The 14,482-nt window shown below is 41.6% G+C and overlaps 1 protein-coding gene across 6 annotated transcripts in view; it reads left to right on the top strand.

Annotated features, from left to right (window-relative positions):
• The window catches only part of RGS6 (regulator of G protein signaling 6), a 259,407-nt gene that overhangs the window by 149,491 nt on the left and 95,434 nt on the right, over positions 1-14,482 (top strand). For 5 of the 6 annotated variants that reach the window (XM_086891929.1, XM_086891927.1, XM_086891928.1 and 2 more), the window contains one exon: positions 6,704-6,803. The exons of the other annotated variant lie outside the window; for it this stretch is intronic. In XM_086891929.1, coding sequence (XP_086748055.1) covers positions 6,704-6,803 — 100 coding nt within the window. The remainder of the gene's footprint in view (positions 1-6,703; positions 6,804-14,482) is intronic. 6 annotated transcript variants of the gene reach the window in all.

The following is a 14,482-nucleotide window of genomic DNA, read 5'->3' as shown; positions in this document are numbered from 1 at the left end:
CTTTTCATTGGATATTTATGATACTTTCCTACTGTTTTAAAAAGCTTAGCACTTCTGCTTATGGAACAAAGTAAATATTTGGTCTATTTTGGAGCTAGTCTTAGAAGGTTTCTAATTAGAGCAGTTGTTCTTTCAGTGGTTCAAGATCTCTTAGGCTCATTATATGCATATATGTGGCATCTTTGCCATAAATGTAGAAAGCATGGGAAAAAAATGCATCACTGTTTGGTGCACCACTGCATTCTGTTATGATGCACAGTGGAACAGAGTCACAAGCATTTGCTACTGTAATTACAGTAGCACAATCAATAAGCAAGAGTTTATTTTTTATTTTTACACAGCTTTCTATCATGCCAAAATAGCTTCCTCTTTTAAGCAATTATAGCTCATGTAGAAATTGAGCTCATCGGGAGTTGTCTGTCAAAATGTTTTTAATGAAAAATTGAGTTTGCATAACACTGACACATTGATGTCTTTTGCTTCTCACTGTTGACACTGATGGGCTAAAAAGCTTGATTTTTGGGGAGAGAGAAAATTGCATTAGTTCAGCTCGTTTGGAGAATCTCTGTTTGCTGAATTAATTTGCTATGCTTTGTTTTTCTGCTGAGTATTAAACCCTGTTTTCCAACTGTGCATATAGTGCCTGAGGGGAATAGCTCCAGCTCTCATTTTCCGTGACTACGTTTTCTTGTAACACAGCCCAGGCCTGAGCTGGGGGTGCTGTGCAGAGCTGACACTGTGGGCTGAGATAGGGGAGGCACGATCTGATCCAAAAAACTGCTGCCTGCTACTTTCCAGACTCTGGTGTTGCACCTCAGCAGCTGAGTAAGTGTCACAGTTTTTCCCTAGGGATTGTTTTTGTATAATCCAATTGATGTGGTCAAACCTGTCCTTCCCTGTGATGACTTGTGAGTAGATGCTCGCTTTTTAGCTGGATTAGCAGCAGCATGCAATTAATCATGACAAATGCCTTGATGGTTGTTCTTCACTAGCACCCCCCTATTCGCAGCAGAGATATATGCTAAAGCACGTTACCAGTTTCAAGGTGACACTGTTAGCTCTGTTTCACCATCCCAATAAACGTCTGAAGATCACAGTTAACACTTCCTGAAACACACTCAAAATTGAGGGAGATATGTGGTATACTCTGCCTTTATTTGAAATAAGCTCTGAAATTTAAAAAGTAGCAGAGAGAACTCCATCAGGAAGAGCACAAGTATCACCAGTGGCCCAGCTTCAGCTATCACTGGATGTTGGTCAGGTGGGAAGTAGTTGCCATCTATGCTCTGATGCCATTTGCTTTTCCTTGGGACTGTGAAAGGTTGTCAGAGATGGGGAGCACATCTTTTGTAGTTGTGTGGCATCTGCTATCCAAGGCATCCCAAGTCCTTAGACATCTTTGAATTAAGTCTCAGCACCCCTGTGTAGTTCAGTACTATCTGTTACACAGGAGAGGAGACTTGGACAGGAGCAGATGATGCTGATTGCTGAAGGCCACACCACAATGCTCTGGTAGTGCTGCTCTGCCACTTTCCAGCATTGTCTCAAGATTGTTCTTTCTCCCTTGAAGGGAGCTGTATAGCCCCTATTTTCAGCTTTTTCTTCTTGTTTTTTGAGCGGAGTGAAATTGTCTGGACCAGTGAAGCAAGTTGGCTTCAGGCATCTTGTCAAATTAACTTTCCTTGTCTGTGCATGCGTGGGCTGTGTGGCAGGAGTCAGCAGGTGCAGAATGCACAGGCACACCGGTAGTGTCAGAGGCACTTACAGGAGTAAGAGCTGGCACTGCGACAAACAGGCTCTTATAAACTTGAATTTCAGTGAAAAGATCAGATGTGCTTATAATTATTGCCATCATGCTAGCTGATAGCAGTCCGATCCTTTGCTCATGTACCACCCAGCTCCCCCAATATGCATGAGAGCTGGCATCAGCCAGGTCAGAGAGGATCTTTGCAACTGCACAGTGCTCTCTCTAACCCTGTACATTGAATGTTGGCACTGATGAGTGATGCTTGGAGGCTCTCCAGCCACAGGTTAGCTGGTGACAGGAGGCCCCAAGGGTAGGTAGCTGCTGTGAGTAATCAGACAGGCACCTGGTACATACTGAAATATTCAGAAACAGGCAGCAGGAGCTTTCCTGCAGGGTCTGAGGGAATATGTACATCTAACTCAAATGCTAGAATATGAAAAGGGCACTGTTTTCCTGACTAACTCACAAAATAAAATGGCAAAATGGGACCATGAGGGCCTCTGAGATCATTATGAGGGTGCTGAGCCAGGGAGTTCCATTAGCTGCTGGTGGTGTCTGGGTGTGGGGCTCTGGGAGGTAGGAACTGGTAGCTTTTCTTCTCTGCGTGTAATTTCGCCCTTCCCTCTGTGTGTCACCTGCAAGTCCAGCCTTGACCAGGGCTCAGCAAGGCTGTGTGTGCTAACTTGCACCAGAAGGGTACCTGCTTTTACCTTGGTGCTGGGAGAAAGAAAAGCCACTGAAAAGCTGAGAGTTGTTTTCTCTCTTATAATGGTAATGGGATGTTGGGTGGCACTGACCCAAAGTTGCTGGGCTGTGGTTGTTACATTCCTTGTTGTATTATGACTTAGTTATCCTAATGCATCAACAAATGTAATCTTTTGTTCTGTCCTGCCTCAGAAAAAGGATTTCTCATCTTCCAGTGATAGGCATGTTGTTTCTGAACAGAAATTCAAGATCTGCTTTGTGCCTTCAGCCTCCTTAGGCCAGCAAAAGTGATCATAGTGGAAAAGAAGGTCTAATGAATGGTAGCAAGGTAGGCATTAAATTCCCATCACACTCTGTGTAACAGAATCTGCTGGTAACCTCTCATAAACTACCTACAGTAGGTTGTCTCCACTAATGTGTTTCTGAAGCCAGAAACCCTTTTCAATGCATTAAGAGCAGGATAATGAGGGATAAAAACATTCTGGATAAATGTAGGGAGCAGACTTGTCAACAACCAGTCAGGAGGAAAAGCAGATCTAGTTTGTTAGGCGTACATTAGAGTGTGTAGCTAACAGTGACAGCAGATACATGAATTCCTCTGGCTTTCTTGTGGAGATAGCGACTCAGAATCCACTTGGAGGGAAGAATTACAATTCCCTTTACAAAATCAGACTAGATGAAATAGCAGTGACCCACATCATAGGAAAAAACCCAAAAAACATTGCTTGTTCTTACTATGACTTTTGTTGGGCAGAAGTTAGTTCACTGAAGCTTGCTCATTTAGGAGAGAAAAATGAGGAATGCTTTGTTGCACTTTTTTCTGCCTCCTAGCCTGATGAAATGAGCTGTCCAAGGACTCTCATTCCCTGTCTGCAGAGAGGGAAGCCTACGGGGTTTTTAATGACATGCAGAAGCTGAAGGGAGAGTCATTAGCACTCGAGTGTCTAGGTGACTCTTAAAAGTTAAGATTAAAAGCTTTGATGAAAGTGACCTTCACACTTCATGTTCCCTCTTAGCTTTTCTCCATGCTTGAATCTCTAATGATCACTTTTTTTCTGCTTTGTCACTGTAGCACTTATTTTGTGAAATTATTTTATTCCATAGCTCAGCAGGGTGGTAATATCTGCAAGCATTGGGTGGGTGCAAAACAAAGGCGGGTGTAAAGGGTCAGATCTTCTCTTTGTAGTGAACTGAACAAAACCTGGAAACATTGCTAGATGCAGGTTTTTAATATTTTAATTAAAATTTGATTATAACTTTAGGAAAGGATAAAAATATCTTCAAATGTATGAGTATGCCATGCTGTCCTCTTCGAGCAGGGCAGAAATTTGCAGGAGAGCACAAGAAAAGCCTGTTGGGAGTGGAAAGAATATGTATAACTAGGGGCTTGTAATCCTGTGGGCTCTTGAGCAGCAGACTGGAAATTCTGGGCATGCTGTTGGAGGATGGCATGTGTATTTATGTCTGGATCAGTTGAGAGGACGTGAGAGAACAGAGGTGTGGCATTTGAGTAGAAAGGGAGGAGAAAAGAAACATCCAACAATTTGAAACAAGGAGAGCAGTAAGTGCCAGTAGTGTAGTCAGGCTAGAAGACAGGAGTAAGAAAGAGCCTTTTGGGAAGAAGTTATCTCTAGGGTAGCTTTGTTTATTTTTTATTTAAAAATGCAGTAGGTATTTGTAATTGTAACTGAAACTGAAATTAATGGCCCTGTTTGAGACACCAACGCCTGCTTGATTGATTGAAATGGGGAATAGTTTAGGTAAAAACAATATATCTTTCTTTTAAGATAATTAAAGTTTTATTTCGCTTGAAATGGAACTTTTCTTGTAGTGTTAATGACATAAATCATGCTGGTGTTCCTTTAGTTTATAGCGAGCAAAAGAGTAAAAAGTTTATTTTCCTGCACTGAAGTAATTATTTTAGTTCATTTTTCATTCTGAACTTTTCATTCACATAGAAAAAGAGAAAACAGTTTTACCAAACATTATTCTTATGATCCTTGGAGCCCTGAAGTGTTCCTGAAGATACGGAGTACTCATAGCACATTTCAGAGTAGTTTCCTCCTAATATGCGTGGAAAAATCTATCTCTGATGTCAGCTATAAGTACATACAGATGAAGGCTCGTAAGTAGTTGGTAATACAGAGGGTTTTCCATTGTCTTGCAGAAACAGTTCTTAGTCTGACTGTACTTCTTGGATGAAATCTAAGACTCAGAATGGAGTCAGGCTCTTTTCAGTGGTGCAAGCAACAGGACAAGAGGCAATTGGCAGAAACTGATGCACAGGAAGTTCCAGCTGAACATGAGGAAAAGCATTTTTACTGTGTGGGTGACTGAGCACTGGAACGGGTTGCCCAGAGAGGTTGTAGAGTCTCCCTGGAGGCAGTCCTGTGCCCTGTGCTCTAGGATGAGTCTGCTTGAGCAGGGAGGTTGGACCAGGTGACCTCCTGTGGTCCCTTTTGGCCTGACCCATTCGGAGATTTTGTGACTCTTGGACTCTTACTCTTCAGAGGCAGCTGAGCTGCCCTGTCACCTGATAGGTTGGAGTGCTGTAGCCTTGTAGGTGTGGGTTGATAACAAATGATGCTGTCAGGCTCCTCTCAACAAAATTAAATGCTTTTTGTCCACTTCTCAGCAGAGCAGTTACCTCTCCAGGTATCTGAGATGAGCAGTTACTTCTGTAGATATCCTCAGACTGGAAAAAAGCCCAATGCTTTGATCAGCAAACAACTTTGCATAAGGCTCTGGCAAAAGGGAAAAGTGGTATTAATTTTCATAGTGATTCATAGTTTGTAGGGAAAGTATCATTATTCTATCACATATTAACTGTCTAAGTACCCAAAGCTCATGTAATATATTGAAAATGTCAGGATATTTTCATCTTTGCTATTTCATTCACACTGAGAATTTGTTCAGGATGTGTTAAATTAAAAGTAATATATAAACAAGGTGTGAAGAGTTTAGTTAAGTGGTAACCCGAGGTTAAAAACACAGCAATCAAATTCAGTGCCTGAAGTTGGCAGGGAGATCGTCTTACCACCTCGGGAAGACTTGAAATTAAACTTGTTTTGAAATGTAGGTGTTAAATCTGTGAAAAAGCCCTCACTTGCGTATGTAAATGAAGTGGCTTCCCAGAGATGAAGAGAGCATGTTGAGCTCCTAGGCTGCCTTTAGGAGAGAGAGGGGCCGTGCTCCCATCAACCTCTCTGCTGTGGTTCTGTTTTGTAGCATCTGTGAGGAGGAAATCTTTAGGTAAAATCAGGGCTGTGCTCCTTGTCTGGCTGCCCTTGGCCACCTGTCAACAACAGCGGGTGGGGCTGTGCTGTTGGCTGCTTGAGCTAACAGAGACAACAGCTTTGGGTTTATTTTTGTTGGGCTTCTGAGACCTTATTAACTTGAAGGGAGTTTTTGGAGATGCTGAATTTCTACACTGTGCTTGTGTTCAGCTTTTTGTTCTCCCTGGCGTTGCCTTCAAGTAAATGCATGGCAAGTAGCCTTACAAGGAACAAAAAATCCTTCCCATTTCAGAGTAAGCAGGAGGAAGATTAAGCTCCTTCCCCTGGTAATTGGATCCTCTGATTGCCATGGCTTTTGAAGATGATTATGTATCTTTCTGTATGTGATAGATTATGTGTGTGCCTGTGAACTAAAAGGTAGCTTGGCTTTCAAAATCCAACAAGTTTTCCTCTATAATCATTTTATTTTTGGTTATATACTTTGTGTGCTGACTATGGGACACGTAGCATTCTAGCCAACAAAATGAGGCAGGGAAAGCCCTCCTGCAGCTTTTCCATCTTAGACTCTTCTCAAGCCGTAGGAGGTTGGTGACTGTGTGGGACCCTTCAGAAAATGAAAGCTCTCCCAAGGTTACAGTAAGGAGGATTCAAATGAATGTGGGAGCAGAGGGGAAAGTGGACTGGATGTGAACCTCCTTAAACTGGTTGAAGTGCAATCCAGTTCATCTGTGGAGCAAACACATTTCTATCACCCCTGGTCAGCAAAAGAAGTGCCATTGCAGTTGGATTGTCAGTATCCAACCACTGTCTTAAGAGCTGGTCTATGTTGTCTCATGGTTTCTATTCTCAGGGTTTAAATTTTTAAATTTGGGCAGGTAGCAGTGTCTCTACCTCTGTGTTTGTGCAGTAATACACCTGGTATATTTGAAACCCGTTCTACCAGCAGGGCTCCAAAGAGCTCATGTTAAAGTCACCATTTTTCATAAACCACAGAGTCTTTCCGTTCTTTTGACAGATTGAAGACATCGTTACAAGGATGCAAGATGACAAAACAGGTGGAGTTCCCATCCGCACTGTCAAGAGCTTTCTGTCCAAAATTCCCAGCGTGGTCACCGGTAAGAACTGCAGTTGGCAGAGAAGAGAATGTGAGCTGGTATTTCTGGCTCTAAACAAACATACTAAAGCCACAAAAAAAGAAAAAACTCCACCTCTGCTTAGTTTTTTCTATATGTTGTTTTGTTACAGGCTGAAGTATTGAACAAAGATTCCTTAGTTCTGTTTTACTAAACAAGCATTTATATTTCTTTGGGGTGAGTTACTAAAAAAATGTTACGTAGTTTTTGTGTCTATCAGAATATCACCAGTCAGTCATTCACTATGACAGGGGTAGGACAATCTTATGTAAGAGATCAGGCAAGACAGTTGAAATTGTTTCCTTGCTCATACCCAAATACTCTTACTGGACTTTGATCACAGGTAGAGGAATGTGAAATACCTTTCATGCATGTGTGCTGCTTTGTTAAACTCTGTGTACAAAAGTGTGGATGGTGCAGAAACAGGGAGTCAGAACAAAACCATTCCTCTGTGTATTTCCAGACAGAATATCTTCCAATGCAATGAAGACATCTGCCACTGATAGATGATGAGTTTATTCAGGATGATGTAAATTTTATGGAGGATTTTTGGGTTTCTGGTACCTGTTTTCACTGACTCAATAGAAGTGTTCCTGAAGGTTCCTGGGGAAAATAACCGCTTATCTGAGTTGAAAACTCATTCTGTAAGCTCAAGTCTGCAATACAGAGACTGGATGTCTTAAGATCAACTCAGCTAAAAGAGGTTTCTTATACTCTGGTTAAAATTCATAGCATTAAAAAGGTAATTTATCTAGTCACCAGGCCACTGCATGTTACTCAAAAGGAAACAGGAGGCCTCATTTTTAAAGGTTTTAATAGGAGACAGCATCTTAAAACCGTGGTTGGCAGCTCTCTGGCATGATGGAAACTTCTCCCTTGCACTCAGTTCTGGAACAGCATCTGCAATTGCATTGTCTTGAAATGGCTGGTTTTCACAATTCAAGGAATTGTGAAAAGAAGATAAAATAAGAGAAAAACGTCTTTCCAAAGACCATAGAAATTCTCATATTTGGAGGGAAACAGGCTCAGGTACCATTCCCTTCAAGTGACTTTAAGGCAGCTCCCTTGTGATACATGGACAGTTCATGAAACCTCAGAGTTTCAAAAGTGTGGGAAAACAACAGTCCAGTGGAAAGCCCAATGTTTTCCCCATTTGTTGTTTTTCCTTTCAGATGCATAGATCTGCCTATTTGTAGATCAAATGTTTTGGTTATCAGTGATTGATTGTGATAGATAGGTGAAGAGGCAGGAGCACCTACATTTGAATGGAAGCTGAGGACGCTGGGCTTGTTCAGTCTGGGGAAGGAAAAGCTGAAAGGATTGAGAAGCTACAAAGACAGGGTCAGATCCTTTCTCAAGAGTGCATGTTGAAAGTACCAAAGAATCTACATAAGTTGCAGGGAAAGAAATCCCAACTGGTTTTACATACAGGAAGAAAGTTGCTTATGGTCAGATGTGGTGAGCATGAGCCTAGTGTCCTGAAGGAGCTGTGGAACCAGTGGTTTACAGCTGTTCAGAAACCCCTGGGCCCAGCTGAACTGAGCAGTCTGACCTAACCGTGAATTTGGCCTTGCTTTGTGTGAAGGTTGGACTGCACAACCTTCAGGGAATCCTTCCTGAATTACTCTTAGTCAGTGGATGCTCAGTTTTAGTGCTTGTCTAATTCCACACAATGTAATGAACACACAAGAACTTGTCTTTTCAAAAACTTTGTACTCCTTTTGGGAAGAGCTCAATTCTAAATGATGGCATTTTCACACACTTTTATTTCTACCTGAAAAATGGAACAGCAACACAGAGATGTGATTTACTTGGCAGGCTCCCAGTGACTGTGATTAACAGGGATTTATTTTTGCTTGACACTTCTATTGTAATTGCTTCTCACAGGAGAAATATAAAATCTTAAAGGAAAAGAAATATTACAGGAGTGCCTTGGTGCTCCTAACAGGCAGCTCTGTTTATAGTACAGCGAAGTGGGTGTTTGATTTAAAGTTTGAATACCAGGGAAAGAACTGCTTGTCTCTGTTTTGCTTTCATCTGTCCTGATGCCTTAGGTGTGAATGAGGTATTGGGTAACACAAGGAGAATAAGCCTCAGGGAGTTATCAATAATGGTCCTCTCTTGACAAGAGAAATCTGGGGAAAAGGATGAAAAAACTTTTTTGGAATGTGTGATGACTGTTTGTGGGGATGCTGTGCCAAAGACACATTTAAATCTGCTCTGGAAGCAGATTTGCATGTCCCCTTCCCAGTCTTTTGGCTCAAAGTAGGTCAGTCAAAGGAGGACACATCACACCATTATCTTCTTGGTTAGGTCTCCACTTTTATGGGCCAGTCATAGAGAATAAAGTAGGATGGGACCAGTCTGTGTGGCACCTGTGTGCATGTGTCAGACATTGTCCAATGTTCAGCTTAGAGTATGGAATATGGAAAAAAAATGCCTGAGGGCAGATTTTGAGTAGTGCTGTGATCCGTGCCCAGAGTGGCTTGTCAGCCAGTGCACGTAATGGCAGCTGCTGCAATAAATGGAGTTGCATGTTTCTCTTCTAGTGAGAAAAAAAAAAATTCTCAGTAAAGCTTTTGTTTCTGTAGATGAATTGTTAATTCTATTTTCCCAGTCACCAAACTCTCGTACGAACACCTCATTATACTAACCAGTAACAAAACTGGCTTTCTCATCTTCTTTTTGATTTTCATATCTTAAAACTGACCTCTTTTTTGGTAGGAGGACCAAACACATATACTTTTTTCTCCCACTGGTTCAGTCTTGGTCTTACACAACATTGCCAAAACAAGTCAGAAAGAAGTCAGTGCTGCAACAGCATAGCTTTCCAGTACAAAAAGCCTCCTTCATGCTTCCCAGTTTGCTGCACGTTCCCAACCTCATTTCAGATTCTCCTGTTTTGTGTGCTGTATGATACCGTGTGTCTTTGCTACCATAATCCAAGGGAGACGTGCAGTCTAAAATCTTTGCACTAGTCTGCCCTCCTCCCAAGAGGTTTCGATACAGCTTCATTCTGATCCATACCCCCTGACTTCAAGCGTGGCTGTCCCCACAGCTCCGTTTTGAGTGATACCTCCTCCTCCCAGTGGCAGTCCCACACCTGGTCCCTTGCTCCTGCACTGCTCCTGACCCTCGCCCCAGCACTCACTTGTCTTCCTTCTCTGCTCCCAGTGCTGCCACGGAGCACTCAAGACATGCCAGTGCACTTCACTCCTGTCCTGCCATGCCTGTCTTATATAAGCCCTGGACCTCTCTCAGCAGAAAGTGCCAGTTTTACTGAAAGGTGCCAGATGGCCTGTCACTGCTTGAGACTCAGGAGCTAAACCAAGTTTAAACTGCTGTGTGTGTCTGTCTGAAGAAGCCAGCATGTGTTTTGGCAAGGGCCCATGGAGTTGTCCCAGAACACATCAGAATGTCACTTACTCAAAGAAAATGCATTTGGGTGGAGTATGGAAATCCCACAGTATTGTGAAAAAGAGACTCTATTATTGATAATGTTCCCTGATGATGTTGTTCAAAACAGACGAGTTCTGCTGAGGAATTTTATACACTCACTGAGAAATTAGTTCCCTTGGGGCCAGTCTGAAGGTGCTGGTTGCCTTTTCCCTTCAGAGGAGCTGAAGCACACCTCTCATCCAGATACAGCAGCCAGAGGCCCAAGGGAGAAATAAGTTCCTCGTGTCCAGAGTTTGAAAGGCCCCTGTTCAGGTGAACTGAATGAAAAGAGATTGTTGTGGCATGGGGAGCAGGCCCAGGACAGGCAATGGTGGCAAGAGCCAGCACTCCTCACCTGGAGAGCAGGCTGCAAGGCTGAGTGCTTGGCCAGAACATTGCTTTCTTAATGCTTCTATTCGGGGGTAGAACTTGCCTTGGTGCCTTATGGAAACTACTGGCATTGGGACCAAAGCCTCCATGAGCTGACTGCCGATAGATTTGGCCTCCCTAGGCTGTCTGTCCAGTTGCTTGTTTCACCTTAACACAGGTCTTTCACTGCAGGACTGAGTTTAATACAGATTTCCCTCAGCATCTGAGTTGTTTTGTTCTAGATATTTTGTCTTTCCTCTGTAGCTCTGCTTTGAAAAATAGGACACTTGAAATGTGGTACTGACTCAGTTTCAGGCAGCTATTAGATGTAGGTAGTCCCAAATCTAAACCACGTTCAATCTTCTGCTAAGCATGAATTAGTTTATTTAGTTAAAACAAGCAAACAAAAAGCCACTAACAGACAAACAAAAAAAATTCCCAAAATTTAAATCAATATCCAAACTAATACTGGGTTATAAGGATAGAAAGAACATGCTCGTGGGTTAAAATTGCACATATGTTTTATGTGCATACTGTATAATTTTTAATGGTGTTCCACATTTCTAAAGAGTAGATGCTGCACAGTAAATTCAACAGTTTAGCAATTGCTTGGTGGAAACGAGCTTGCCAAATACTGGGTTGGGCCTACAAATCCACTTATTTCTCATAAAAAATCAATTGTTATGAGCAAGTTGCGTTTAAACTAACTCAAGACTGGGCTTCTTGATAACTACTTACATTTCTTTCTTTTATGCGTCTCTTCAGATTGCACCCAGTGGAAATGTGATCCCTCCATCCCTCAGTAAGAATAGTATTTCAAAGCTGCTGTGAATCACACAGCATTAGACATGTCAGCAATTACATGAGTAGCACATGTATTGCAATTATATTTTTTTTTTCCTGTAGCTTTCTCTTAAGCTCTCTACTTGCATGCCAGGCGACAAATTAACCCAGTTAAGGAGTCAAACTCTCATGCTATCTTCACCCTCATCTCCCTCCTTTTTTCTTCCTAACTGCATCCATCTTCCTACCTTTCAAATGGTGAGAAGGATGAGGGAGGAGAAGATGAAAATCATCTTCCTGAAGCGTAGCAATTTTGTGTGTGTTGTAAAGATGTAAAGCAACACCTTGTGAAGCACAAGCCTAAAGGATTTGATTTCAGAGAACAAGGGGGACAGCAGATTAATCAAATAGGATGTGATTGTCAAATATGAGAAAGCAATCAGAATTAACGTTTTTAACAGTGGATATTCAATATATCTCTCTCTGCATCTGCACATGTGCACACCTAAATACATGTAAGTAGTGTGCAAGTTTAGTTAGGAATAAGCATAAGAGGGGTAAGTGTTGCATGCTAGAAATAACTAGGGACAGGTTTGTGCATTTGTAGGCGCTGTGCAGAGCGAGGACTGCTGGTGTTTGTGTATCACTGCCCTCTGCTGCTGCCAAGCCACAGTTCAGTTCACATCATGCAGCTGCTCCCCTTCCTCACAGGTGCTGTGTCTGTGTTGTGCTCTCCCAGCTCAGGAGGAGTGCATGTGGTGTGTTTTGTGTCCTGCTCGTTCCATAGCAGTGGTTCTTCTGTGCTGTGTGGCATAAAATGTCCCAGCCCAGATATTGGGGTATGTGTGACTTGAAAACTACTCTGGGCTTGGAGAGCAGGGGTGGTTTTCATAGCTGGCTGTTGATGCTACTTCCATGTGTTGTCATTCAAAATGCTCCATCCTCTTCAGGACTGCTGATCTCCAAAAAAGCATGCTTGTACATCACATGAAGCTTACATATCCCATAAAAATAGGTGCATGCACTATGGGATAAATCCTAAATGATTACATAAAATTAACCATTGCTTAAAATTACCAATATTGGACACTCTTCATAACTCTCTTCTTTGATATGACAGGACTCGACTGTACTCACACCTGAGATGAGAAATACTAGAGGAAATGCACATCACAGCAGGGAGTGCATTAAAATTTGGCTTAGGCCACTGAAACACTTACAAACCCATCCTGAGGCTTTAGTATTATTTCAGTCAATAAAAATGTTTCTTAAGTGCTAAAGCCCAGAATATTATGAGAAGTTTACATTAGATTTGTGAAGGTCCTTCCTGGTCCTGCTTGTCCTTGCAAGGACAATATTTGAACCTCTGCATCTGTCAAGTGAAGCTATGATAAATCAGAAACTTAAATAAGTATGCTGCATGGATATTCCTGTGGCCAAGGAAACTACAATGAAAAATTACCCAAATCACCAAATGATCGAGCTTTATCTTTCAGCAGTGACTTGTCTCCTTTTTCTGGACATCAGAGATGATGTCAGAAGAGAAAGTAAACCCAAGACAACCTTCCAGCCATGTGGGCACAAATTAGAACACAAAATTACAACTTTTCTTATTGACGAACATGATTATAAAAATTGCTGCACTGGAAAGCAACAAATGAGAGCTGTGAGCCTGGAACAAAGCAGATATATTAAAAATTGCTTAGTATTTTTCCCTACCAAAATTGTCTTTTAGGTCTTTTCAGTCTTTCAGTTGAGACTAATGGCTGGAATAGAGACAGATTGCATGACAAATTACCTGTTGAAATTCCAGTGTTTAGATGAATTGGTAATTCGGCTACAATAGCAAAAAATATTAGATATTAAGAAGGGCCTTGTTGCTGACTGCGGTTTTATTCTGAAACACAGCGTTTAGTTGATGAAATATTGTGGCTAATGAATAAAGCATTAAAAAGAAAAGTCAACAATATTTCAATGCCTGTCGAAATACATAGGGATGAATGATTAATGTTTTTCTGCATTCATCTCATCTTCAAAAGCACAGCTTTATTATGGAAGGTTGTTTCCAGATCTGAACAACACAGCAAAAGAGCAGAGATTAATTATAAGAACTGCGTGGCTTTGTTTTTTGGATGGGAGTGTTGAGCAGACTGTACTCAAGCTGCAATACTTCACCTCTCGTGTCTTCATAGCAACCTGGGAGTTGTGTGGCAAAGGATCTACCAGCACAGTTTTGGTTTTCCACACCTCTTGCTTTGTTTCTGCCCTTCCTCCAGCATTCCTGTGGGCTGCAGAGCATCAGATTCACAGCAGAGCAGCTTTGCTCCTGCTGTGCCCGAGAAGCCACATCCCCCTGAGGAGCATGTGGGGATCTCACCCTTAGACCAACCAGCTTTACTTTGAGGTAGTGCAAAAGTGACAAAACATAAAAGCACAACGAGAATCAATAGCAATGTGAAGGCATGAATCTTTGAGTGTAGATTGATAGCCATTACTTTGAATCTGTTGCTTTAATTCAATGCCATTCAAACTATTGGAAAAATAAACAATTGATATTATTAGATGAATACATCTCCCTCTTTGTTCCAGGCATAGATTCTCTTCATTGTTATCTAGTATTCTTTGGCTTTTTTAAGTCAATGTAATTTTTAGGGTATTATTTATTGGGCAGATTCTAACTTGAATTTTAATTAAAGTTTATTTTGCATAAAAAACAAGTGTTTCTTCTAGGATTGGAATTTCCTGACTTTAATTAGTGTGTTGTGTTAAAGAAATGCAGAAGTCATCTTCAATAACTGTAAATCCAGGCTCATAAATAATTTTTACGTGTTAGGTTTGATAGGTGAGTATTGTATGTCTGATATATCTCAGTTAGAACATTGAAGTTACTATTAATGTAACTCTTGGGGGTGAGGTGAAAAGGGAGGGTTGGCTTTGCTTTTTTGCTTTAAATAGTACAAAGAATTACACAGACCACCAGTTTATTTTTTACTACCATAAATAGCCAGAAATCACTGGGGCTGAAAGCTGTGCTGGGCAGTGAGAATGCATCTCCACATGAAGCTGTAGGC

Source organism: Cyanistes caeruleus, chromosome 6 (assembly GCF_971803275.1).
Source record: "Cyanistes caeruleus chromosome 6, bCyaCae1.hap1.1, whole genome shotgun sequence".
Taxonomy (NCBI): Eukaryota; Metazoa; Chordata; class Aves; order Passeriformes; family Paridae; genus Cyanistes; species Cyanistes caeruleus.
Note: the sequence above shows the minus strand (reverse complement) of the source record. Positions and strands in the feature narration are given on the sequence as shown.